General features: G+C 41.0%; 1 protein-coding gene across 2 annotated transcripts in view; it reads left to right on the plus strand.

The window, feature by feature from the left end:
• PPARGC1A (PPARG coactivator 1 alpha) overlaps positions 1-25,609 on the plus strand; it is a 376,608-nt gene that overhangs the window by 297,468 nt on the left and 53,531 nt on the right. The window contains exons 1-2 of one of the 2 annotated variants that reach the window (XM_071556701.1): positions 10,529-10,700; positions 15,654-15,833. In XM_071556701.1, the coding sequence (XP_071412802.1) occupies positions 10,653-10,700; positions 15,654-15,833 (228 nt within the window). In that variant the 5' untranslated portion in view covers positions 10,529-10,652. Of the gene's footprint in view, positions 1-10,528; positions 10,701-15,653; positions 15,834-25,609 lie in introns of those variants that run through there. The other variant, XM_071556700.1, reaches the window with a different exon arrangement.

The following is a 25,609-nucleotide window of genomic DNA, read 5'->3' on the forward strand; positions in this document are numbered from 1 at the left end:
CTTGAGCTGAACCAGAAATAAATATATTGCCATATATTAACATTTTATTAGTTGAGAAGAAGAATAGGATGAAGGCACCTATGTGAAATCCAAAGTATGAGCTTCAGATTGAATTAATGCCAGCAGCGCCTTGAGATTAATTTGGTTACTATGGGTACAGAATAAGAAATAGTATACCATAATGTAGCTATGTTTACTGATTCATTTCTGGCATTAAAAACTAAAACCATATTATATATGCAACAACAGCCTTTTCTTCTTCGGAAGAAGAATGTGGGGTACATTTTAGTAATTAAAGTGAATGTTGCCCTCTGAAAAGTGGCAATACTCCACTGGAAGAAGAGCATTGTTCTTTTAGAGGATCGGCCTCATCACAAGCCACAGAGCTGCAATACACCGTGAGAGACCTCAACCTCAAAGAAAATACGACCTACCCAGGAAGCTTCCAGTCTTCTACAGCTTTTCATTAAATATCTCCTGTAATGTGATAACATCTGTTTCATGTACCATTCAACACTTTTGGTCAAATGTCAGTTTTCTATCCTTGTGCCACTTCCATCTCATCAGTATGTAGGAGAAGAAACAAGTTTTTGCATCTTAAGATGTTGCAAGCTGAGTAATATAAAGTAATGCAGTGGAAATACCATATATTCAGAAAGCAATTATTTTAAGGGTTTTCAGTTTTGACATGGCTAGATTAAGTACGAAGCTTTCTGGTTTTATACTTGCTGTCAAGAATGTTGTTAAATACTGATACCACCTCCTAAGAGAACAACTTTTAAATACCAAAATGAAAAGGATAAGCATTAAATATTTTGGTAGATATATTGTGCCATAATGTCTACTGCCTTGTTCTTAATACAAAGCACAGTAGGGCTTAATTAAAAAGTGATTGTACGATCTATCACAAACCTGCATTAGGGGATATGGATGCCAAGAAAATTAAGTTGAATAGGTGGTGATAATGAAATCGATATTTTATTGAATAGTTTTTATTCCTATGCCTTTGTTTGCTATTCTTGCCTCCTCATCAGCAGTAAGACACTTTCATTCCAAAATTCTTTGAAGGAATTTGTTTAGTTTGATGCTGCTTAGTTTCATTATTTGATCAGTGAAAGTTATTTTGTTCATTTTTTGACAAAGTAAAATGCCTTGATGAACTTCTGACTCTGTTGGAGCAGAGCATGACAGTAAACAAAGGAAAGCAAGTCCTTAGGAGCTCGTTCCTGCTAGGAGTAGCTAGCTAACAAATAGTACAAAGGTGATTTTTTATTTCATGTAAGCAAAAGTCACAGTCACAAAGCCTCCAGGGCAGTCCCACAACCTGCTTTAGTATAGATTTCGCCTGTTTCAGTTCTTGGTGTGGCTTCATGACCTGCTAAGTAGAGGGTTTAGCATTACAGAACATCAAAATATATTTACTGAAGCATTATACCAAGTGGAGAGTATCTGCAATAAAAGGAAGTATTTGTACAGCCTGGGCCAAAATCCCCCTTGTTATAACTTCATCAACCTAACTGCTATTGATTTTTCAGGTACCACAGACCTGAAGCTGCTGGGATTGCTTGGGATGAATTTGACCTATACTGTTAAGGCCAAGCAGAACTACAATTTAGAAAGTGTAATGCAAAGAAATAGTTACCATGTATTCTGCTGTCTTGTAATTCTACACCAGTCACTCAGAGTTCAGTGTGCTGTTGGCAAGTCTCTTCTTTAGATGGGTAGAAGTGTGTCTGCAAGGACTGTAGAAAACTGTAAGACAAAAGAGCTTATTGTCCCCTTCATGTTTTTAAGAGTGGTGTGCCGCAAACCAGGCAGCTTGTGCTTTCTGAGCAGAGCTTCTGGGGCAGCTGGCACAGCTTCACTTTCGCATCCACACTTACTGGGTTCAGTGTTGTTAGTGTCCTTTTTGTGGCAAAAGCCAAACAGCCAAAAGGGAAGGCTGGTTTTGATGATCTTGCTGCTTGTGTGTCCCAAATGGACACAAACCACATATTGCAACACACTGCAAATTACAACACGCAGCTCATCTCGTGCTTGGGTACAATATGCAGCATGGGATAATGTGCTAGAGAAGACAGGCACAGCACAAGCTCTTGAAAGCCATGAGAGGCACTGAAAGCTTGTGTTCCTGGTATGCAGCAGTATAGATATTTGAAAGGTTAGGTTTGGTCTATTTTTAGGTAGCCTTCACATTGGAGCTGCTCTAAAAATGAAGGGGATATAAAAATTGCACATGTCTTTCCTGATTTATCAGAGATTTTTGACAAATGCATTAAAAAAGGCTTTCCTCCGAATCGGAGATATTTTTTTCTGAAGTATAGCTGTGCTTCTTATTTAGAAGGGGAGTCTTTATGTTCTTGATTAAAATGCCAGTGCTGTCTATTTCACTCCAAGATCAGCATTTTCAGATTTTAGCAAAGTTAAAGAAATACGACTTCCCCACTTATTGTTTGGGAAGATTTATTCACTTGTGTAAATGAATTTTAAAAAATTGGCAAGGCCTTTTATCTCATATAAAATAAATCTGAAGATAAATGATCTTTTTCCAGTAACATCACCTATCATTAAAGTGGCTAAATGAAAATCAAAATGTGTTGCTATTTAGTGCCTGCTCGCCTTTTTACAGGAGATGAAATTGAGCATGTTTACTGGGCAGGAATTGTCAGTGATGCTTCGATTTATGGCATTGTCCAGGACATAAATTAACAACGGCCATGTGTTTCCCCCAGTCTCCCTGTTTCCCCAAAACGTACATCTACAGCTTGCTGTGCATGCCCCTGCCCTGCCTTAAAGAAAACTTGCAAACAATGTAAAATTGTGTTGCATTGAACTGAAGTGTAAACATTTTTTCCACATCTCTGTAAACAGAAGTGCATGTGAGAATGAAACAGGTGGAGGTCTACCTCCACAAAAGCCCTGGGGATGTGTCACACTCATTCTCCAGTCTATGCAATCTCAGTTTAATAAATTGGTAATAATATTTTGATTAAGTGGTCTTTGGTCTTGGTTTTCTGGGTTTTTTTCAGAGTTTTTTTTTGCATAGCAACTTGGAACATAAAACAATCTTCCATTCAGACAGTTTCCTAATTTTACTTGGTTCATTGTTACTCAGAGGAAGGGGGGCCTGCAGTGGGCAAAAGGGAAAGGTGCATTCTTGTGAAGTCTCTATTTCAGTGTAAATCCTACATGGCCCTTTCAATGCTTTCATTTAAATGCATTGCCCTGGCTTGCTCTTCTGCATGTGGAGTTTCAAAAGAGCAGAAACAGCAAATAATGTTTAATTGTGTCAGATTATTGGGACATTTTACAATGATAGAGATCCACTAGGGACAAACACAGAAGTAGCAAACTTCCCTTATTTGCTGTTAGACATAAAGTAATGAAAGTACAGTCATAGTTGTTTTGGGGATGAGCCATGAATATTCACTAGGACCCACTTAGAAAATAATAATTGACCAGTGTCCCAGGGCAAAGGATATTCAGCAAATACTACATTTCTTGGGAACAAAGATGTCCAAAACGGTGGTAGCTGATGCGGTTGTGATGCTTTACCACTGTTCTATTCACAGGGAAAAGCTGGAGAAGCCTGAGTAGTATGAAAATCCTAGGCAAGAAAAAAAAAGGGAGGTGGAAATGGGTGGAGGAGTTTCTGCTTTGAATTGTCTTGGTCCTACCTTCTCTGATAAGATCTGATTCAAAGCCTGCCTAAATCCATTTAAAGATTTCCATTCCCTTCAAAAGTGTTTAGAGCAGTCACCCCTTCCAGCTACTTTAACCCCCCTTTTATTTCACTGCATTTTCTCTTTCAGATAAACAGGCAAGTGATTTGGATAGAATAAAATTAAATTCAATTAAAATAAAATAGTAATTCACCCAAACCTTTCTATGGCTAGCAGTTCTCCCATTCCATCTCTGCACTAGCTTGTTTGGCCTTGAGTCAAAGGTGGAAGTACTGACAAATTTCTTTTCAAAAGCATCGTGGGAGGAGGGTTAGCCTCCAAAGGTTTATTGCTGCAGTTTGTATAGCTAATAAGCCCTGAGCTAAATGCTTATCTTCCTTTATTTTGGTTATCTGAATTGGGGATGGAGGGAGGATGACATCTCTTGCCATTTGTGCAACTTTTTTAAATTAATATTGCAGCTCCAAGAAAAATGAATAATTGGACTTCTGAGCAGAGAGTGGAACCACAAAACCCATAGGGATTCCTCTAGCACTAGTCACTAGTTTGCATATTGCAAGTTAACTGCAATTCATGAAGTGTCCTGGCTAAAAATAACTCCAGGGCTCAATTTTGGCTGGCAGAAACTACTAGTTAAGAGGTCAGGGGAAGGTGATCCTTCAGAAGCCTTGTCTGCATGAGACTGTTGCTCTGTGCTGGCTGTTGTGATGAGGTGACCCTGTCTCCTGTTGGCTTATCTTGGCTGAATCAGGAAAACAGGGTGCAGGGGCTGTGGGTGGCTGGGGAAGGGGATCTTTGCTGCAGTCTGGAGCCCTTGGAGGCCAAGCAGTGAGTGCTGGCTGCTGCACGAGTGAAACTCTGGTGCCCACTGACAGGAGTTTCTGCAGAAGCTCACTCTCCTCCACAGCCAGACGTAACTCAAGTGACTTCATGCATAGCCATATTTTAAAAAAACAAAACACAACAACTACTCCAGGTCTTTTGTGTGATATTTTCATTTTTTGTTTGCCTAAAATTGTTGCAGAGAAGATCTGTGCCCTGTGTTACTAAAATCCTATCAGATGACTACAGTTCAGAATTATTTCCACATTATACTTTGTTTTAATATGAAAAATGCCAAGAGCTAGGCCCAAGAAAAAAGGCTGACTCAGTTCCACTAAGCTCTGTCTGAAGAAAGTCGTATAGAAGATGAGAGATATGTTGGTAAGGCTGTCTGTCATCTCTAGTTTATTAAAAAAATTGCTAGGAGGCATTAAAACTGTCCACTGCCTTCTGTTCCTTCACTCAAAGGTGCTTCATTCATGTCGACTTTACCATAGTGGTTTTGTGTAAAACAAGATTTGATTTTAGAGTATTTAAAGGTTACTGTTCTCTCCAGAGCTGCACTGTAGCCTTGTGTGCACTCCACTGCAGTCGCCTTACCAGCCATTTTACAGAGGAGATAGGCTGTATTATGGAAATGGGAGAGTTTTGTCTTCCACCAGCTACCACGAGCCTCAGTGTGGATCTGGCAGGACTGTGCTCTCCTGTGCAGCTGTGGCAGCCTGAACACCATGGCTTCCCTCAAGGCTGGGAGCTCCTGGCTGGGTGACTCAACGGCCAGGTGGCAAAGCAAACCCCAAACGCGTGTGACAGCTGGGAGGCTGCCTCATTGAAGGACAGCTTGGCTCCCACCAGACTTACCAGGGAATCTTTTCTGTACCCTAAGATATCAAATTCATGGTGATTGTTCATGGGATGTAATGCTCTTCATTCTCTTCAGATTCCTCTCAGAAAAAGTCAGTAAAATCTAGATTGGCATTAATGATGAACAAGTCAGGGAACAAGGGCACCCAGGAAAGGTAGTGCAAGGTGGATGGTCATAGAAGGATCTGGGTGGGGAGCCAGAGCTCTGCATAGCATTACACATAAAAGGTGTATCCCTGAAGCTTCCACAGGTTCTGCCCTTTGTGGCTGAAGCTGAAGAAGACAATTGCCTGTTCCCAGAAGGAGTGTGAGCATCCCAGCGAGGCTGGGAGTGGGAGAGGAAGGGAACAACTTCTCCAGTGCAGAGCAGATGACTCCCAACCCCTGAACAGGAATGCCAGAAAACAATTCCCTGGGTCTGATAATATCAGACGTGAGCAGGTTTTGATCTCTTCCAGTGACTTGAAAGTGTGGAAGGATAAGGGGATAAAAAGAACTTTATGACTTTTTTTGTTCCAAGGAAATATCAGAGTAAAGGAGAGAAGATGTGCAATGGTCTGCGATTTTGATGTGGTCTTGCCTGGGAGTCTGTGCTCAAACAGCACCAAAGCCTCCCCAGGAAACGAATATGTTTACATGGCTCTGTTTCTCAGACACAGGAGCCATAAATTTAAATGTGGATGCTCTTTTACAGATTAGTCTTTCTATGAAACAGCAACAATCAAGTGAAAAACGTTGTTCATGCTGCTTTTAGCAGGCCTGACAAGCTGGATTTTCTTGCAAATCATAGCAAATGTGGGTTCTGGAGCATAGGCTCCAAATACTGAGGGAAAACAAGTGGCAAATGTATTTCTTATGTAATGAGCTTGAGTGGATTGCTTTTCTTGTTTTTAATAATAAGTAAGTGAAATATGTTTATGAAGAGGGTGATGTTCAGGCAGGTATAAGAAAAACTACAAGCAGATTTCTTGTAATGGGTACTTGTGCTCCTCCTGCTTCACTTAGGCACTCCTGGAAGGTTTTGCTACAAGCACCCAGTTACAAAGGGTTGCATGTCTGCAAGCCTGGTTAAAACATCAATAATCAGGTAATCTGCACTAATAGTATATAGTCACAGTCAGGTCCAGTTGCATGTGAACAAGGGAGTGGTTTCCCCTGGCAGTCAGTGCTGTTTATTTGAGCCTTCAGTCTGTGGAGGCAGATGTGGCAAAACTCAGCGTGGTGTCAGTAACGTCAGTAACGCAGCACCCTTTGGAGAAAGTTATTTTGGACTCGAATATACAGCTCCTCAGACAGCAGCTTGGGACCCAGTGCTGGTCCAGGAATTAATCTGGCTGTGATCTCTTGAGCTTTCCAGAGAACTGGTACAGAGCACTGTCATGGGTTTTCTCTGTTGAAAAAAAATCTCAGGTCATAACTGCCCTAACAGAACTGGAGAGGGCACACTGCTTTATTCCATTGTAGAATTACTGCACCAATGAACCCAGAAGTTCAAGGACTTTGACTCACTGGCTTATGCTATTGAGGGTGTATTCTGGGTAGGATGAACTTGATAAATAAGGAAAAGAAAATGAGAAGGAAAAAAAGAAAGAGCAAACAAATAGGATAGAAGAGGAACAGAGAGAATGGTCTAGAAAACAAATATAGGACTGTGCAAAAAATAAGAGTAAAGATGCACAGAAGGAAGATTTCTAATAAAAAATTAATAGGGTACATATACTTTATATAGAACACAATTCATGCTAACACACCTTTGGAGTGCAGTTTCCTCTTTTATATACAGCATTGGCTGATCTTTGCTGTAAGGCCATTCACTCTTGGAGTTTTGAGCAGAAAGGGTTGAGCTGATGTGAGAACTGGTTTGCAAATCTTGTCTGGCTGAAACTCCAGCTCTGTTTTTATACACAAGTTTGGTTGCCCTTACTCTACTGGAAAAGTAGCAAACTTTGCTGAAAATCAGCAAGTATACCATAGTCTTGGGGGCAAGGAAAGCAAACTTTTTTTTCTCAGTGTCATTCTGAAGGGATGAGGGCTCCAAAATCAGTCGCTTCTTTAAGAAACCTAAATTAATTACAGGGTATAAACACATGACCATGGTTAGAAAAGTGGGTGAAAGAAGAAAGAGGTGAAATGAATTTTGAGTCCAGGAAAAAGTCAAGGACAAAGAGCTTGAAAGCTCCAGTCTTTGATTTCTATTGTCTGTTGTTGTCCGCAGCCACACCTTCCAGTCCTGTTAGAAATGTATCAGGATTTGGGAATTTGTGCCCAAATGCTGCTGGGAGGCTCACCAGAACTTTCTTGAATTATGGCCCCTAAAGAAGAAAAGACAACATTTAGGAATTGCTGAGGCTCAGTACAGAGTAACCTGAAAACAGGGGAAATACAGGGATTGAGGAAGTTGTGTGGACTTTTCAGTGGGGCAGATTGGATCAAACAGACCCACAGACTTTACCAGCTGAAAGAGGGGTTTCTTTGTACGTGTTTGTTATGGAACCAAATATCTTGTATGTGCTTAGATACTGCCTCACAAAAGATGTTTGTGCAATTCTTTAGTGTTGTCAAAACAGAGGGAAGAGCATTGCTAAAGCTACTAGGCAGGGTTCAGAAGACAACGTTTCCTTTGAGGAAGCAGCTTAGGTGCTGGCCACGTTTCACAGGTTTCATTTACATATGTGGAAGCTGCACCATTTCCAAACTACAACACCACTGCAGCTGCTTTCCTGGTTTTTCTCCTCTTATGGGCACTGTGCTCAAAAATCACATTAGAACATGTAAAAAAAAAATCCTAGTGAGTAAATTTATACTATGGCTGGGGTTAGACACTGCAGTTAAAAAAAAATTCTTCCCAAACAATGAGGAGCCCGTGTTGAAATCTCAGTATTTTGTAGTTGGAATTGTGCTTGGCATCCCTTCCAGGTGCTAGCAAAGTTCAAGCTATAATGTGGCCATAGAGAAGCTCTGGGGAACTTTTTAATTATTACCTATTGGTTGCACCGTCCACAGTGCACTAAAAAAGTTCTTCAATCTCTAAAGCTTGTATGGTGAGAGCATCACTAAGGTCACAGTTTTTATATTTATCAGTTAACTTGCTAATTTGAAGGGAAAGCATTGAAGTGGAAATGTAGAAAATAGAAACAACATGAGCAGGTCAAAATATCCAAAACAGCAATATGAAATGTTCCAGTGTAAATACATTTCTATAAAAGGTGTGAATGAAACTTCAAAAAAACCCCAGATGATGGATTCGGCACAGTCAATGAACACAATTATAAGTAGGTATTGAAGGAGAATATTCCACCAACCATGGATCCACAGATAATAATTAATAAGAACCAACTCCACTCCAGGCAGGCAGGTGCCCAGCACTATTTCACAGTTGACTGTTCAGGGGGTAGAGGTACTCACCTTTTGCACAGATCATAATAATTTACTGCAGTTTTATCATTAAATCAGCATATAATTGATAAGGAAATTAGGTTTTTTTATCATGAGAGCAAAGCAATACCATTAATTTAATTATTTGTAGGAAAGGCTTTCTGCAGTCATTTGGTATTTTGCTGTGTTTTTTTTAATTAAGTAAAAACAATGTCATTTTTGTCATCTGTGTTCTGTGAAAATATGACAGTGTGATGTGATTTGCAATTTAAGCACGAGCTGGGAAAAATGTACATTTTATCGGGACTGGCAATAATGAATTACAAGGAAACACAAATAAGCAAGGAATATATCTGAGACCTCCTACCATTTCTGAAGTTTTGAACATCTGTGGGAAAAAGGCCATTTCAAGAACTGTACTGACTTACATGTTTCTCTCAGCAAAATTGCCATACTCTTGTATAATAATTGAATTCGTTTAGCCTTTAGAATACTCAAGTTTGCAAATAACAATGAAAATGAATATTTCATTACATGGAGGATGATCAGTTATAGTTTTGTAAGTTTTACTGGTAGCCCAGCACGACACATTTCATGAGACTTTTTGCACCCAGATAATTAAAAGAACTGCAGTTCAAGACAGTGAACAGGCAGGTGGAGACAGTTAAACATGACCTTTATTTGTGGGATTTATTTCCCTGTTGTGGGCAACGTTTTGCAGTTCAGTTTGGTACATGGAGTTTGTTGTGTATGCAGTGCAAAGGGGCATCATAAACCAGTTGCACCTGCAGCAGCCCCTGTCGTCAAAGACTTTGACGAGGAGACGTGTCTTTTAACAGTGCGCCTGGATTTTCACATGACAAGTGATTATTTTATTTATTTTCAATGAGCAAACACCGAGTCCAGGTCAGAAGGGTCGGTGCGCAGTGTTTTTGTGCAGAGATGTGCCCGGAGGCAGCTTTCAGGGAGAGGCAGGTGGGTCCGGGCGGTCCTGGGCAGCACTGAGACAGTGGCTTGTGACTGCCGTGGTTTCTTGGGGAATATAGGGACAGAAAAGTGATTAAAGCGCAGCTCCGAAATACTGTAATCTAGCTGGGAACAGGATCAGGCCCCCCCATCGGCGCAGGTGAGATAACTGTAGGAGTTTTTTATAGATGCTTACTCCATTCCAGTGAAATGCTGCGGTGAGAGTGAGGGGTGTTGCTGATGCATTCGATGTGGAAAAACTAACTTGAGGTGCAATTATCACTGAGAAACCATTAACGTAACCAAAATACTTGGCAAGGGGCAAAATCCCCGAGTGCACAAAAATGTTGGAAGATGGTGTAACTTTTGCCGAACTCTGGGATAGCCTGTCGAGGGAAGAGCGCCGGAGAGCCAGTGCAGGCACTGGAAAGGTTGGGCTCGGGTTACTTGCACGCAGGCTGTAGCTCGGCTGGGAGTCACTTCACTTTTCTTTATAATAAGCACAGCTCTGCCTATTGTGTGCTGGGGTGTGGGGGGAAGACAAAGGAAGCAAGCCAAGAAACTAAAGAAGATGGGGCGGGATAGGGGCTGTGCTCCGGCAGGCGCAGCGTTTCGGGGGTGTGGCGTGGAAATGTGCTTTGAATCGCAGCGTGGTGCTGCGGCCGCCGAGGTCTGAGCGGGTTTTGCAAAGATTTACTTCACTTCAGGCTGGGTCTGCCCCTGGCTGACGTCACGGGCTGGAGCAGCGGCACCAGAAGGCTGGATGAGTGACAGCCCAGCCTACTTTTTAATAGCTTTGTCATGTGACGGGGAACAGTAGTAAGACAGGTGCCTTCGGTTCGCACTCAGAGAGGGTCTCGTTGCCTGCATGAGTGTCTGCTGCCTGCCTGCCTGGCTCTGGACTGTAGTTTGCCAGCTTTCCTGCCGTCGCTCCGCAGCTGGATGGCGTGGGACATGTGCAACCAGGACTCTGTATGGAGCGATCTGGAGGTGCGGGAGCGCGGCGTGGGCGGCGCGGGGGGTGCGGGCAGTGGCGGGCGCGGGGTGGGCAGGAGCTGCCAGCGCGGCCGGGGCACCACACTTTGCAAACAACTCCGTATCTTATCTTAACTCCAGTAAGTTTGCTATTTTAAGGTTACTCTGCGATGCCTTGAGCAAATCAAAGCTGAGCTCCTGTCATCAGTATAGTATCTCCTGCAGTTGGAAACTATTTCCATGTGCCTCTGGCTCGCTTTCTCGTCATATGCAATATTTATGCTCTAAGATATTGATATGAATCGGTGTCTGAAGTGGCATTTCCAGTGGCGTTTAGTGGCCTGGTTGGAAAAATGCCATGTTTATTTAGAATAAGACATTTCTTGGGAAAAAAAAAAAGTTAAAATTAACCATTGGCTTTATATTTTAATTGCTTGTTTTACTGGGCTCTGTCTAAGGTGTTTTCCTTGTTTGTCAGCTGCAGAATACAAACATGCACACAGGAATGAATACCCTGTTGTTTGGCTTTAGATGCTTTTAAAAAAGAGATTTCTGGAAGGAGATGGTTCCCTGCTTCTTGTGGTATTGGAATACTGACGCTGTAGCTAATGCCCCGTAGAGCAGGGTTCGCAGTCAATCCGAGTAGTCCAACAAATAGTTAAATCCCACTGTACAGCAGAGACAACAGGATGAACCATGAGAATAGAGTTTATGCAGGACTGTGTGAACTGCTGCTACCGCCGCCGCTGCTGCTGCTGCTTGTGTAAAAATAGACGGCAATACATCAAATCCACAGCTTCTGCTGGCTACAATTCATAAAGGAAAAAATAAAAAAAAAAAAGGCAAACAGCCCTGTGGTAATCTCTGGAGTATAATGTGAGGTTTGAGGATTTCTGCATGTTTGCATTCGGCAAAATGGAACATTACCTGAAAGTTCAGGCAACTTGCGAAGCGAAGCAAACTTTCTTTGGACCCCATGGAGAGGAATCCCAAATACAGACCTGCTCAAAGGAACTAATCCTCTCGCTTCAAGCTTGGAATAAGTGCTTAAAATGCTCCCCTCAGGCAACCGGGAAGGGAAAAACAGGTTATAAGTGATGCTTTTTAAGTATGATGTTCATGCTGTAGAGAGGTACCTGTCTTAAAGTAAAAATGTTCCCATGCTCTCCAGCATATTTTTCCTAACTGATAGAGCATGTGTGTGGATTCTCAAGTCATTTTGTCATGTTTTAAATATTTGCAGCTTGCCATTGTATCCGCTGATTTCTGTTTGCATATTGTAATTGGTCTTACCTTGTTTTGATTTCTAGGTAAAGTGGAATAGATATGGATAATTCATATGTCCTGTAGCTATTATGAGTCAAGGCTGTAAGTGGATGACTTTCTGGCTCCAAAGTCCTAATTGTTTCTGAGTAGCTGGAGTATCCTGTGGGTTGTTGTCTGGCTTGTAGCATGGGTCTCAGCTGCCATAGCTTCATTTTTCCATCATGTATTATTCCTAATGCTGCTAGGAGCTGATAGAGGAACCAGCTTATATGGAAATACTGAAGATTTATTTTAATCACTAGAGTTCCAGCAGTAATTTCAAGCTAGTAACAGAATAGATAATTTATGTGAATGACTTTTTCACAGTGGAGAGAATAAAAAAAAAGGAAGAAAAGGGTTTGATCTTAATATTAATTGTGTGGTGGATGGATTAACTGTGGGTAGGATTTTGCCAGTGTGCTCCTGCATTGCACTTCCTGTAGCAGTACTAGTGTCTGCGTGCTGCTTTGGCTCAGGGGATCACCTTTACTGAGCTAAAATAACTCAGCCAGCAGGTACTGGAGGCAGCTTTCATTTTTTGAATCGTTAATGTTTTCTGTCAATGTAAAATGTATTATATTCTTGCTCACATAATGACAGGACGACGTGTTGCTTAATAAAGGCCTGCATCATCACTGTAGCTGATCAGTGTCCCCAGTGCTTCACAGCTTAATGAATGTGATGTACAGTAAGGTTGCAAAGATTGATAGAAAGAATTTACATGACACACATTTTGTCAAGTCTCTCTTTCCTGAGTTCATCCCCTTGGCACTTTGAAAAACTTGTTAAAAATAAAATGCAGATTATATTTTCATTAATATAATTAATATGGCACAAGCCTAGTCTTCTTTTTTTTTAAATTTACCTTCAAAGGCCCAAAAACATCCAAAAGGTTAATGGAGAATTATACTTAATTATAATGATTCATTACCATCAGTGCAGTTGAGCTAATTTATTGTTTGTGCCCAAACTAAGAGAAAAAAGGTCTGTTGGAGTGAAATAGCGCACTGTAATTAGCCTTTCGTGTTTAATGACTGCTTTATCCTCCTAAATGTTACTGTAGAATTAAGGTTATAGTTATGGAATAACTATCATATCAAATAACTGTGGGAAGACAGTAACATGTGTGCTAGCAATGCAGGTGCACCTGTTACAGATGTATAGGCAAACAGTAAATATCAGCGTGTCAGATGAGGACAGTTTTAGGACTTGGAGTGTTAAATCTGGCATTATCCAAAGGCCAAATATAAATTAATAACAAGAACACTTGCTACTAATGTGTCTCAGATTAGAAGCATAATGTCGTATTTTGATTTTATTATCATGTCAACATTGGCAAGACATACATACTTCCTTTCAGCAGTTACATCTTTTGGGTGACATTGCACTACAGGTAGATGAAAGCTGTGATGAGCAGACATTCTTTTTTTAATACCATTGTTTATGTTGCTTTAATAGCCCACTGTAGGAACTTAAAAATGCAGATTACCTAAAGTAAACATGTTTAAGTAGGTGGTTCACAGAGTGAAGCTATTTTTATAAATTAAAGCAGTAAGAGATCAGCAGGATACTTTAGAAGTCTGTGGCATCAGTTATAAGCTACTGACCTCCACAACACAAACCTGAAAATGATGCTGAGAATCTACCTTTTCGCTCAAAAACTAGATTATCCTTTAATGAGATCAGAGATTTTGGCCAAGCATCAAAAAAGGTCATCTCTATATTTTAAGATTGCTGCCAGAAGGTTGTGTCTCGCACTAAGGAAGAAAAATCTCTGATTCTTTTTTTTTCTTATGCCCAAAATAATGGTAAAAAATTGTGTGCAGTTAAGATTACTTAAGTGGGGTTTTGACTTCTTAAAGTTCTGCAGCCTCTTAAATAATAATAAGAAAAACAACTGCTATTTCAGAACCTCATTTTGCAGCTTCTCAACTTCCTTGCCCCTTGGCCTGTTCTGTGATTATCTCGTAGTGTCCTGGTAGACATAGAAGTTGCCTGGTAAATTATAGCTCGCACCAGCTGCACCAAGTCTTTGTGCCAACAGACAAGATCTTTGCTCACGGCTGCGCTGCTGCATCCAGCCCGCGCAGTGCAGACGCACCAAGATTCCCAGGGACAAAAACCTCAATGAAACGCACCTTCAGCAGCTCTTGCTTGCATTGTTGTGAAAGGCAGTCCTTGTGAGAGTGACATAACTGGTATTGAGCAATTCACATCCATTGACACTCCGTTAGTGCCCTACAGATATCTGCCTTCAGAAAGTGGCACTTTCTGCGTGTACTTCAGTCCAAATAGAGGTTGGGAAATCATTCAAACCACCCAGTGAACTGACAGGAGTCGAGGAGGTCCTGCTGTTGGCCATCCTTAACACATTGCTAGAATCTGGATGTCCTTAGACTCAGTTGACTTTAGATGGCTTTTAACCATTCAGCACCTGGTGCCTTTGCAGCTTTATGTGTGCTTTGCAGTATACACGTATCGACGTTGATGTTCGGAGGTGAGTTACAAGGATACACGGTACAGTGCAGCAAGAATTGCTTAACCGAGCAGCATTGACACATGGAACTCAACTATTTGCCAAACTGTTAGTATTTGTTTTCCAAAATTAGGAAATGGTTTTGGTGGACATTCTAACATTTCAATTGCCATGCTAAAGTGGATGTATATTATTCATTTTTTCCTTCCTCAGTAGGTCAGTCAATACCCTATCTAGCTTCTTACTAGCATATAAAGGAACACTGATTCCAGGTTTGTTTGTATTTATCCCCACTCTCTTCCTAAGTTGTGATGGTAAAACATTTTGCACTGCTGAAGTGGTTTCGTGGGGAGCAGATCTTGTTTACTGCCTCAACCGGAATGTTTCACAGACCCTCTACTTTAGGATTACTGAATCAGAGGATGCCAGAGGAGAAAAACCCATTTGGGCCCTCACTACAGCCCCTCTCTGAAGACATTTACAAAACTGACTAGGATAACAGATGTGTTCACACCAAGCAGGTGAAAGGCTGTGTGAACTGTGCCTGTCACCCAAAGGAGAATATGGGGATATTTCAAGCCACAGTTTGGTTTTCAGGGCCCTGATATGTAGCTGGGTGGCTGTGGTCTGTGCACCAGGAAAAGAGCACAGCAGCATCACTAAGCCATAGTTTCTATGCCCATATGGTAGCCAGCATCGTGACTGACCAGAAGGATTATGGTAAAGTTCTGTAGAAGTGAAAGTGTGACTATCTCCAGCTTGAGCTAGCCCCTAGGGCTGAAGGCTGTAACAGGCTGTGCCTCTTTAACCTGAATGCATCAGGAAATGCGTGACAGACCTTGCCCAGAGGTATTCATCTGTAACTTCTACCTGCACTGGTTCGCTCTGAAGCAGGGGAATAAGGCCATGGTTTGGCCTGTGCTGTTGGATTTAAACCTTTGAACATGATTGTTACAAAATAGTAGAGAGAGAAGGCAGTTTATGCCCCACTATTTCACCCTCCCCTTTGCATACCTGTATAAAACTAGCAATGGTGAAGTACTTAGTGGTTTTTTTCCAGAAAACAAAGTCAATCCTAGTGACCCTGTGCCATAGCTAAATTGAGGCTTAATTCTTATCACATGATATTAAAGTTAATAGATTCCTGGTAATTAATGAAACTGTTTCTGTGTTACTGTATCCTGCAGTGTGCTGCTCTGGTTGGTGAAGATCAGCCTCTTTGCCCAGATCTCCCAGAACTTGACCTCTCTGAACTAGATGTGAACGACCTGGATGCAGACAGCTTTCTGGGGGGACTCAAGTGGTATAGCGACCAGTCAGAGATCATCTCCAATCAGTACAGCAATGAACCCGCCAATATATTTGAGGTAAGGCAAGGTGATGCAAGTACACGTTGCAAAGTCCTTGCTTGCTTTTTTTCTGATTTTCTTTGTAAACCTGGTGGACAACAGTTTTACTGTTTTTCCCCCATGAAGAGACAAAAAATGTGGTGATATGTTACAGGTTCTGACTGGTTCCTTGAATCCTCATGATCAAAACCAGGCCTGCAATCTGGAGGGATGTGGGTCGAAAGCCTTGAAAGGATTTAAATGGAACTTTGGATTTTTGAAAGAAAACAGCTAAAGAGTGCCTAGAGCACACTGCCCTGTGGTGTTGTGGTGAGGAGTTGCACAGTTGTCAGCTACAAAGCTAAACAAATGTTGAAAGTTGTTTGTTGTCTTCTAGTTGAATTCCTCAGCAAGAAGCAGAGTGCAGCACAGCAGCTAGCTGATGGATAACTGGAACATTTCTAGTAAAGGTTTTTACCAGTCAGAACCTTAGTGTGCAGGATACTTGCACACAGATGGAGAGGTCCTCATCATTGATATATAGGGCAGAAAAAGGGTGGATGTGGCAGAGAAGGCGCAGATCTCCTGGTGGAGAGCAATCTAAAAGTAAAAGTCGAAGGGTGATAGATTTAAATATTTTCTTTCCAATTCTGCCGTGGGGATCAGGGTGTATGAGAGGGGGGTTACTGTCTCTTTGTCTGCAGTCTTCTTTCTTTTGTTGTGTAAAGCCTTCATAATTCTCTGCCTTGTGGTTTCAGGCAGCTGTGCCCCTCCTAAACCCTAATCTCCTTCCCTCCTTCGTGATAGGAGAGGCTATAGATCGTCCACTGACTGGGAAATTGGACAATAAATTGATTAGCTGGCAGAAAGACCTTGTGCAAAAAGCAAGCTGCTGGGGGTGGTACCTCTCACATGGCTGGTAACCGAGCTCCAGGAAGTAGAGCTGGCCCACTGGCTCAGGGAAGTTTAAAGGAGTTTAAAGGCTGGAAAAAATTTCTGAAACATCACAGTAAAATGCTTACCTAAGATGTGATGTCCTGAATAAAATCCATCTTTTTTTTGTATACAGCTCTAAACCCACAGTGATCTCCCTGATGCAGATGAAGTGGCTCTGGATTTATACCAGTTTAACTGATAGCAGAAACTGGTCTCTATTCAGTTTCTGTGATTTAAGATCCTAGTGACTTGAAATTAATTTTATTCTAATCACAATAGCCCTGCAAAGCCTTGTGCTTAGGCCTTTGTTTTTTCCTGAGTTTGTATAGTGTTCTGCACCTTGTTTTACAAAGTTTCCAAACCCCATCTTGTTCTTGAATTGCAGTTGTACTGCCCCGGGCAGGGTGCGGCATGCTGGTGACTAGGTTTGGATAGCCAGTAGCAGGGGGGCAGGGTCCACATTTGCAGCTAGTGTGGTATAGACTTGTTTTGGTTTTTTTATAATGAAGGAGACAGATTTTTTCCACATTCATCAAAAGCCAAATACTGAGGCATTTTCCTTTAGGAAAAAATCAGCTGAAGATGCAGATTTTCAAAGTGTAGGTTCCAGATAAGTAATACAATTAAGTATTTACCAATTCTAAGCACACAAATCATTCCAGTAAAACCAGTGGAACTTGACCACAGACTTGTTGCTTGCCCTGTGTGTTATTGCCTGGCTGTTCTGATGGCCACAGCTGCTGACTACAAAGTTGTCTCAGACAGGTAGTGATCATTCCCATACAGGCCTTGCATAGGAATTGTCACTTTCTATATGAAATAATTCCTATTCTGAAAATCAAAGCATGTTGCAAATAACAAGACAACCAGATAGGATTCTAGTTAACCTCACTGGGAGTTGGTGACACGGTACTGGTCACCAGGGTTAACCTCACGGGCAGATTTGGGTGTGTCTGAGGATAAGCTATCCCAGTGCAAAGAAACAAGAGAGTTTGTGTGAGAAATGGGGAATGCAGCTGGGGCAATGCATCTAATGCAAGTAATAGGTAAGAAATAATAGTTTGGAAATTGAGTACGCTGCTTCTCCTAACACATAAATTCTTTGTTTTCTTTACAAACACCTGGATTTCCTCACACCAGTTGACTTCAGTTGCAGTGTGCATTGCTGTCTCTGACCTCACAACTTGGTCCATACTTACCTATAGGGACAAATTGTGCCCTGAGGGTATTTTACAATACCACATTGCAAAATTAGACTATTTTCAGCTTCATACTGTGTTGCATCTACATTTCTTGGTTGCTTGGCCTCAGAAGATGGGAATGAAACAGTTATTTTCTCTTCTCATACGTTAACCCTGTCCCCCTTCTCCATCTTGCAAGCTGGATACCTTGCAGTATTTCTTGCCTCTGCTGCTCTGTAATGTGACAACTGGGGGTGCTCAAGATCAGAAGAAGATGTCTTCTTCCTCCAGAGACTATCTCACATAGTCTGTGAGGAACTATTTGTTTTAGCTGAGAGAAGGGAAGTTTTGTGCAGTTTTCCATTTGGTAACCTCCAGATTTATCCATATTAACCCTCATTGGCTTTTTTTAAAAGAAAAGAACTTTTTTTACCTTTTTTTGCTTCTTGATTTATCATTGTGGGAGTATTATGTTTTATCTAACTAAAGCTTCCAGATGAGGCATTGTCATACCAAAATAGAAACACAGCCTTTTTTGGGGTGGAGTGGAGAGAACCAGAATGGCAAACAAATGCTGGGAAGGACAAGAGCAGTATTACTTGCACAAGCTGTACAGTGTTAATTGCCAAACCTAGTCTTGAATGAAACACGCTCCCCTTTGAGGTATTAATGCAGTACATGTGGCATTGTTTAGGTGAGGGGTGGTGTTCCAAAGCCCTTTACAAAGTTCCTGAGTGTCTCTGGAGCACTTTTTTTAAGAAAGGCCTGTGTTTCAGAAAGTGAATTTTCAATTTTTCAGCAAATGTCTTTCCTAAAAGCTTGCTTGAGCTGAACACCTGCAAGCTTAGACTCTCCCAGTGGCACCGGGAGTCTCACAGACTAGAAATTATTGATAGTTATGGTAGCAACCATGAGCCAAGTGAGATAAAAGTCCAATTAGTCTAGATAGTTTGTAAGTGTTGAGTATAAATCCCTGCTCTCATCTGCTTAGGTGTGATGAGATACTGGCCTTCACTCCAGTATTACAACATGCCAGTATTTTGCAGACGCCCCTAATTCATCGCTGCATTATTCTGCTCACATGCCAGTGTAACTGAATCTAGTCCCGAACCAAGCCCATACCATAATGTCTGCCCCAGCACAGAGGCTCTTCTTGTCACTGTTTGCTCTTATGTACATTATAAATTAGTTGATTTCTTTCTATTAAAATCTTAATCACTTATGTTTTTGACCTATATTCCTTGCCTGTTGCTCTTACTATTGCAAAGATAAAATGGAGTTCTTGTCTCTCGCACCGCCTATTGACATAAGTTCATGCAAGTAAATAGTTAACAAGTCACCCAAGACCAGTTATTTAGATGGTTCTCTGCCCCATTCACTTTTATGATTTGCTTTTGTGAAGAACTAGACTTTAAAAAATTGTATTTGCAAAAAATTGATTTGGTTACTTTTAGAAAATCAAAATGGTTAGTTTTTCATTCTCAAAGCCAATGCTTCGTGAAATTGTGAACAAACCTACAAATTAATGTGCCACGAGTGAGAAGGGTTTTTGTGAATGCAAACTGTTGTCCCTTGAGGCTTCTTCATATATACTATTCCATATCGTGTAAGATTAGTCATATTTAAAATTATTTATGACCCATGCCTACCATTATGGAGAGAGAAGATTTCTATGGTGGGTGTATCTCTTTGTTGGCATTGTTTGCAAATAACTGATGTTAAGAAAAAATGCAGCCTGTTAACTACTCGTTAAAGTGTGATGAACTTTTGTAAAATCATAAATCTTATACTTGGCAAAACACTTTTTTTAGCCTTTAAAAACACCTTAGAAAACCCACATTGCTTGCCCTTCTGCAAACTTCATTTATTTACATAATTTGTTTACATAATTTTGCTTTCCAGAAAGATGCTCACCATATTTGATTACTTTGGTTTTAATTGTTTTGTATAGGTGTAGCCCAGTTTACTTTTCTAGGCCATTCTGTGTGCCATGTATTTGGAGAGCCTAAAAGGACATGCCAAAGAGTCCTGTATTACAAACAATGAGAATGTGAGGAGAGAAAGAAATGCACAATGAAATGCAGACTGTCTTGCCCTTGGCAGCAGGGAAATTAATGGAGATAAATGGTTTCTTATTTATTTGGAAGCGTTTGTATCAGGAAGATGATGACTGTTGAGGGGAGCCTTAAACATCACCAGGGCATTGGTTCAGATTATAAGCTCCCTCATGTTCTGTGGTGCTGCCAGCCTCTTTCACCACTGCAGGTTATTCATTCAAGGTTTGCAGCCAGATTGATTAATGAATTACCAGATCTTGCGTAAAATGACTTGGCCTGACTTTTAAACAACCACCAGTGTTTTCTTTGCCAGTCTTGTGACTGGTGTTAATGGGTTTCCAGAGAACTAAGCCTATGTAGACTTTCTGTAGTGGCCTTCCCTAGCATTTTTTCCACTTTTTAATCTTCTCCAAAACTAGTAGCCCAGGGCAGGCAGTTCAAGGAGATATAATCTCAGGGGAAAAAAAGACATAGTAGTCAAATCCTTGATGGCTGATGCCCTTCAGTGCCAAATCAGCATGATTTATCATAGCCATCTATTCAGCACAACAGAGGCTGGAGGTGAGCTGCATGGTGTACCTCACACAATATGCATAACTAGAGCTCTGAACTTTGAAGGAAAGCCTCAGAGCTATTTGCAAAGTGCTGGTGCTTAGTGAATACTAAATTACATTTAGGAAATAGTCTACTGCTACCAGTTATACTTCATTTTTATTCTTGACACAGACACCTAAATCAGAGAACAGTAACATTTCAGAGATTATGGTAGCAGTTTGGGTATGTTCCAACACTATAATAGGATCAGAATTTTAAGGCCTTTTTTATTATTACCAATAGTCACTTAGTTTCTACTGCAGCGTACTTTGTAGGGAATTACAGCTTTTACTAAAAAGATTAAAATGCTATTATGCAAATGATTGCAGTATGTTATTATGTTTACAAATTAACATCCATGGCTCAACACACAAATTAACTAACTATTCCATCTATATTATTAAGGATTTAATAAAGTGACTGTTGATAAAAATGAGGCGCTTGGAACAGTTAATAGGAACTGATCGTGATTTAACATAGAACTTAAACATTGTGTTTAATGTTCTAGATGGCATAATGGCAGAATAAAGCTTGTCAAAGTGCTTGAGAGGACTCAGATTGTGTGCACAACATAGCAGCCTGCTGAGGCCTCAGAGGGCAGAAACGAAATAGCTGTGGGCAGTAACATGGAGCATATATTGGTGAATCTGAAAGCAATACAGGGCCGTTCTCATGTCAACATATAGTTTCCTGCTCTAATAAGTAGGTTTTATGAAATTCAGATTTTTGCATGTTGAGTGTTTTACATGATAGGCACATGTGTACTTGGGAACTTGTGTCCGTCTAGGATGCATCCTGTATTGAAATGCTCCTGTGGCGAATGGGATTTCACTGCAGAGAGCATCACTGTATGGCAAAAAAGGGGAGGGCTGAGTTCAGGCTGAGATGACTTTACAAACAGTGCTACAAATTGCTATTCCTAACAGTTCATAAGAGATCATAAAAGCAAACAGATAAGCGCTACTGAGGTCCTAGAGAAATGAATGTACAGTATGTGGTTATGGGATAGATTTAGTAGGGAAACAGACAGTGTTGTAGGTTTAATACAACAATAAAGGCAAAAGATGCAGATTTGGGATAGAAACTTTATAAGAACAGTAAAAGGTAACAATGTATCATAAAACCCACTTGTGCAACTAGGAGAAAGACCCTCAGTTCCAGGGAAAGAAAATAGCAGCCACTTGGCAAAAGCATTGTATTCCTAATGAAGCAATGTCACGTTTCTTGTGTGTTTGAACGCATTACCTTTTCCAGTGTCTCTGGCTTGACTCAGGTCTCTACATCTGCTAAATAGGAGACCAGCACAATAACATCTCATCTGTGTGGGATGATGTATGTAAACTATAATCTATGATTAGCTATGCTGACATTTAAAGAGGCTCAACCAGTAAGTGGAATTTATTTTACTCGAACCAGCTGCTATGTAATTGGGAAGAGTTTATGCAAATACTCTGTATCTAGTGTTAGCAAGGTGTGCTGCTGCTCCCTTTTCTTTCCCACTTGGACAAACTACAAACTGTCTAAACACATCTCTGTTTTAATGCAAGAACCTGGCCTGTTGTTTGAAACCTTTAGGCAGGAAAGAAGTTCCAAATGAGCAAAAAAAAATTGCTTTGAGAGCTTATATTTTGATATATGAGGCCACCAAGACCATTCCCCAGGCGCACAGTCAAGAAAATGCAACTGATCCCTTCACAGTCCCATTACGAAGACATTTCACCTGGAGCAGCCATGGCTTGAGATACTCACTGTGCTGCTGTTCTGTAGAGCACCTGTCCTTTTTCTAAGAGGGAAGATGGGCACTCACCAGAACAGTAGTTAGCTAATTAGGTCATTAGATGGATGTCTTGGCCTGTGTTAAAACCAGCCCTTGAGGACACTGTGTTACACTGTGTTCCCAGTGGCTACATAGCTAAATACAAACTGGTGTCAGCTGCCATACAAACAAAAATGTAATAGCCTCCTTTCACAGAGGTCATCTTAAATCCACTTTGGTCACAGTCACATTCCACATCTGTTTTAGTGAGATGCAGCTTCTTAAGGTGGCATTTGGACTTCATAAGCACACAAACAACTGAGCTATAAATTGCTACTGCTGGAGTTATTTTGAATAAGTGTATACTGTTTCATATTTATAATGGTGAGGCTTCATAATATTCACAGTGAATATATAACACAGATCAGTTCAACAAGCATGAAATTGTATGTTGTCAACTTGTCACATAAATAGAGCCATATTCTAGCTTACGATAATGTTGAACTAAATATTTTTTCCCTGGAACTGCAGAGAGGGTCACAAAAACTTGGGACAGTAGCTCTGTCTTTTGTTAGAACACTCCTAGACTCATTGCTGGTGGGAAGTAATTATTTCTGATAAGATTCTTCTGAGTTGTTTTCTTGCCTGTTTGCTTAACAACAGCAACAGAAAGTTTACCTTTCTTAGACAAATGCTAATTGTTTAAACCGTTAAATTTATTTCTCTTAATGGTTTTGTTTCTGATGTAGCTTTTTTTTTATTGTTGCTATTTTTGCACTATGCATCATTGCTAAGTGCTACTAACAGTCCATCTTAACCCTGGCATGCTCCTCCCCTGCTGCCCCATCCCACTTAACATTAGCTCTGGCCCATGCCATTACAGGATAAAATCATCACAAGGCTTCATTTAGGAATTCTTTTTTCCTTAGTGCCACTAGCCTATTGTGCATGTGTGAGTCAGGAGGAGGAAATTGCATGGAGTATATTTGTTGCAGGGAGAAAATTTTGGTATTGAATTTTGTCAAAGTTGTTTTTTTCCCCATGAACAGAGAAAAAATACAAAGAAGACTGTATGTGTGTCTGTGAAAACTTACCCACTTGTAGCTCTTGTAGTTAATACTTAGATGCACTGGAAATTTGCAGCCTTTCTGGAGGAATGCCCCCTGCCAGCTTTATAGGTCTCTTTTTCTCCAGTGTCTGCTTTTTATGTCGGTAGCTTAGTGCAGGTGCGTACAGGATCCTAACGCAATGCCTGTGTTTGGAAGGGCTGGGCTGCACCACTGCCAGGCACGGAGCTGTGACTGTGTGTGCATGCACACTCAGCCGTGGAGTCTGGGTTCAGGTCTCGGTGGAAATCATCCCTTTGCAACGTGTAGCTGGTTGCTTTGACTGAATTTTCCATTCTGACACAACGGAGCAACAGTCTTGGTTCATAATGATTGAGAAATTAATTAGCACTCTGGTGTGGTTATGAGTCTGAAGGACCATGATTGGAGTTTGCTTTTTACTGTATGCAGTAATCATTGGGTTTTGTTTATGAAAGCACAAACCCAAAACCTATTGAAATTTTGGTGTTGTCATGAAGCGTGTCCTGTGTGATGTACTGGAATAATACTTCCATTTCCTCACACACATCTGTGCTTTTGTGCTTTACTGTGAGTAAAACAATGGGGTGCTGGTCCATTAATGGTACTTCTAATCACTAAGACAATAATCAGAAGAACAGAGGATTTTCTATGAGGGAGATGCAGTGGCAGCCTCAGGCAAGTGTTGTTGACTTGTTAATTTATGACAGCTTTGAATTGCCTGAAACACTCACAGCCATCCAGCTCATCACATAAAGTTCAGGAGCATCATTCCTTCCAAGCACAGTGCAGGGTTAGAGGTGTCAAATGGGCAAAGAGAACTTCCTACACTTGTACTGTTTCTGCTGCCATACCTGCTCTCGAAGGCTCAGTGATATTAAGTCTAGGGATTTGGGGGGGGACAGTCCATCAAATGTTTTGAGGGACTGCAGATATCTCCTACAGGAGATACTCTTGCATGAAAATAGCAAAATTGGGTGGAAAAGTTTCTCGCCATGAGATTACTTAAAAGGAGGTGGTGATAATGGTTATCTGGAGGATTGGGTTGATCAGAGGAACATTCTGCTTCCACTTGAGCTGCTAGAAGAAACAATGTGAGTTTTCTCCTGAAATGGTAGTTTCTCCTGGAGGACAAAAAATTCTTTCTGAAAGTACTCAAAAACCTTTGCAAAAAGCACAATTTTTTTTTCCCATATTGTGATTCAGGAAGTACATTAGAGACCACAGGAAATAAACATTATGGAAGTGAGACTTTTCACTGAGTTTTTACTTTAGTGAAAATGCTACAGGCTTGCACATTTCCACAGAGCAATCAGTGACCATAAGGGAAAAGCAAGTTTGATGAGAGTTTTAAAAGTGTTCTAGTATTCAGGATTTTTTTTCCCTTTTAAATATGTATCATTTGACTAGCTGGATCTAGCTATAATGTTCTCCACTCTGCCAGGCTCTGTGCTTTGGGACTCCGTGGGTCTATTGGTGTCCACTTCGGGAAGGGTTCTTGGTGAGATGTGGGCAGCCACATAATGCAGGTGACAGTGTGAGTGGTTAAGGATGAAGAGTGAACTGGAGCAGGTGAGGCTTTGCAGAATCACAGAATGGTTGAAGTGGGAAGGGACTGAAGAAGGTCATTTGGTCCAACCTCACGTATTCAGGCAGGATTACATGGAGCAGGAAGTTGAAGAATTTTTCCTGTGTTCTTCTGCTGCTGCTTCTCCCTTCCTTAAAATTACTTCATTATTACTCATAATGAATTCCTGATCCCATTTGGAAAATCTTACACTACTATTAATTTCTTAAGCAACTGTGAAATTTCCTTGAGAAATGGCTGTATATAGCAAGAAGCCCATTGTAGTAGTTTGACCCCAGCCAGCCGCCAAGCCCCACACAGCCACTCACTCACTCCCCCACCAGCAGGACTGAGGAGAGAATTGGAAGGGTAAAGGCCAGAAAACTCATGGGTTGAGATAAAGGCAGTTTAATAAGGAAAGCAAAAGTCACACACACAAGCAAAGAAAAACCCAGGAATTAATTCACTGCTTCCCATGGGTTCAGCCATTTCCAGGACAGCAGGGTCCTATCACCTGTAGCAGTGACTTGGGAAGACAAATGACATCACTCCAGGCCTCTGCTTCCTTCTTTTCCCCAGCTTTATATACTGGTCATGATGCCGTATTGTCTGGAATATCCCTTTGGTCAGTTTGGATCA

This window comes from Pithys albifrons, chromosome 5 (genome assembly GCF_047495875.1).
Source record: "Pithys albifrons albifrons isolate INPA30051 chromosome 5, PitAlb_v1, whole genome shotgun sequence".
In the NCBI taxonomy this organism is placed as follows: Eukaryota; Metazoa; Chordata; class Aves; order Passeriformes; family Thamnophilidae; genus Pithys; species Pithys albifrons.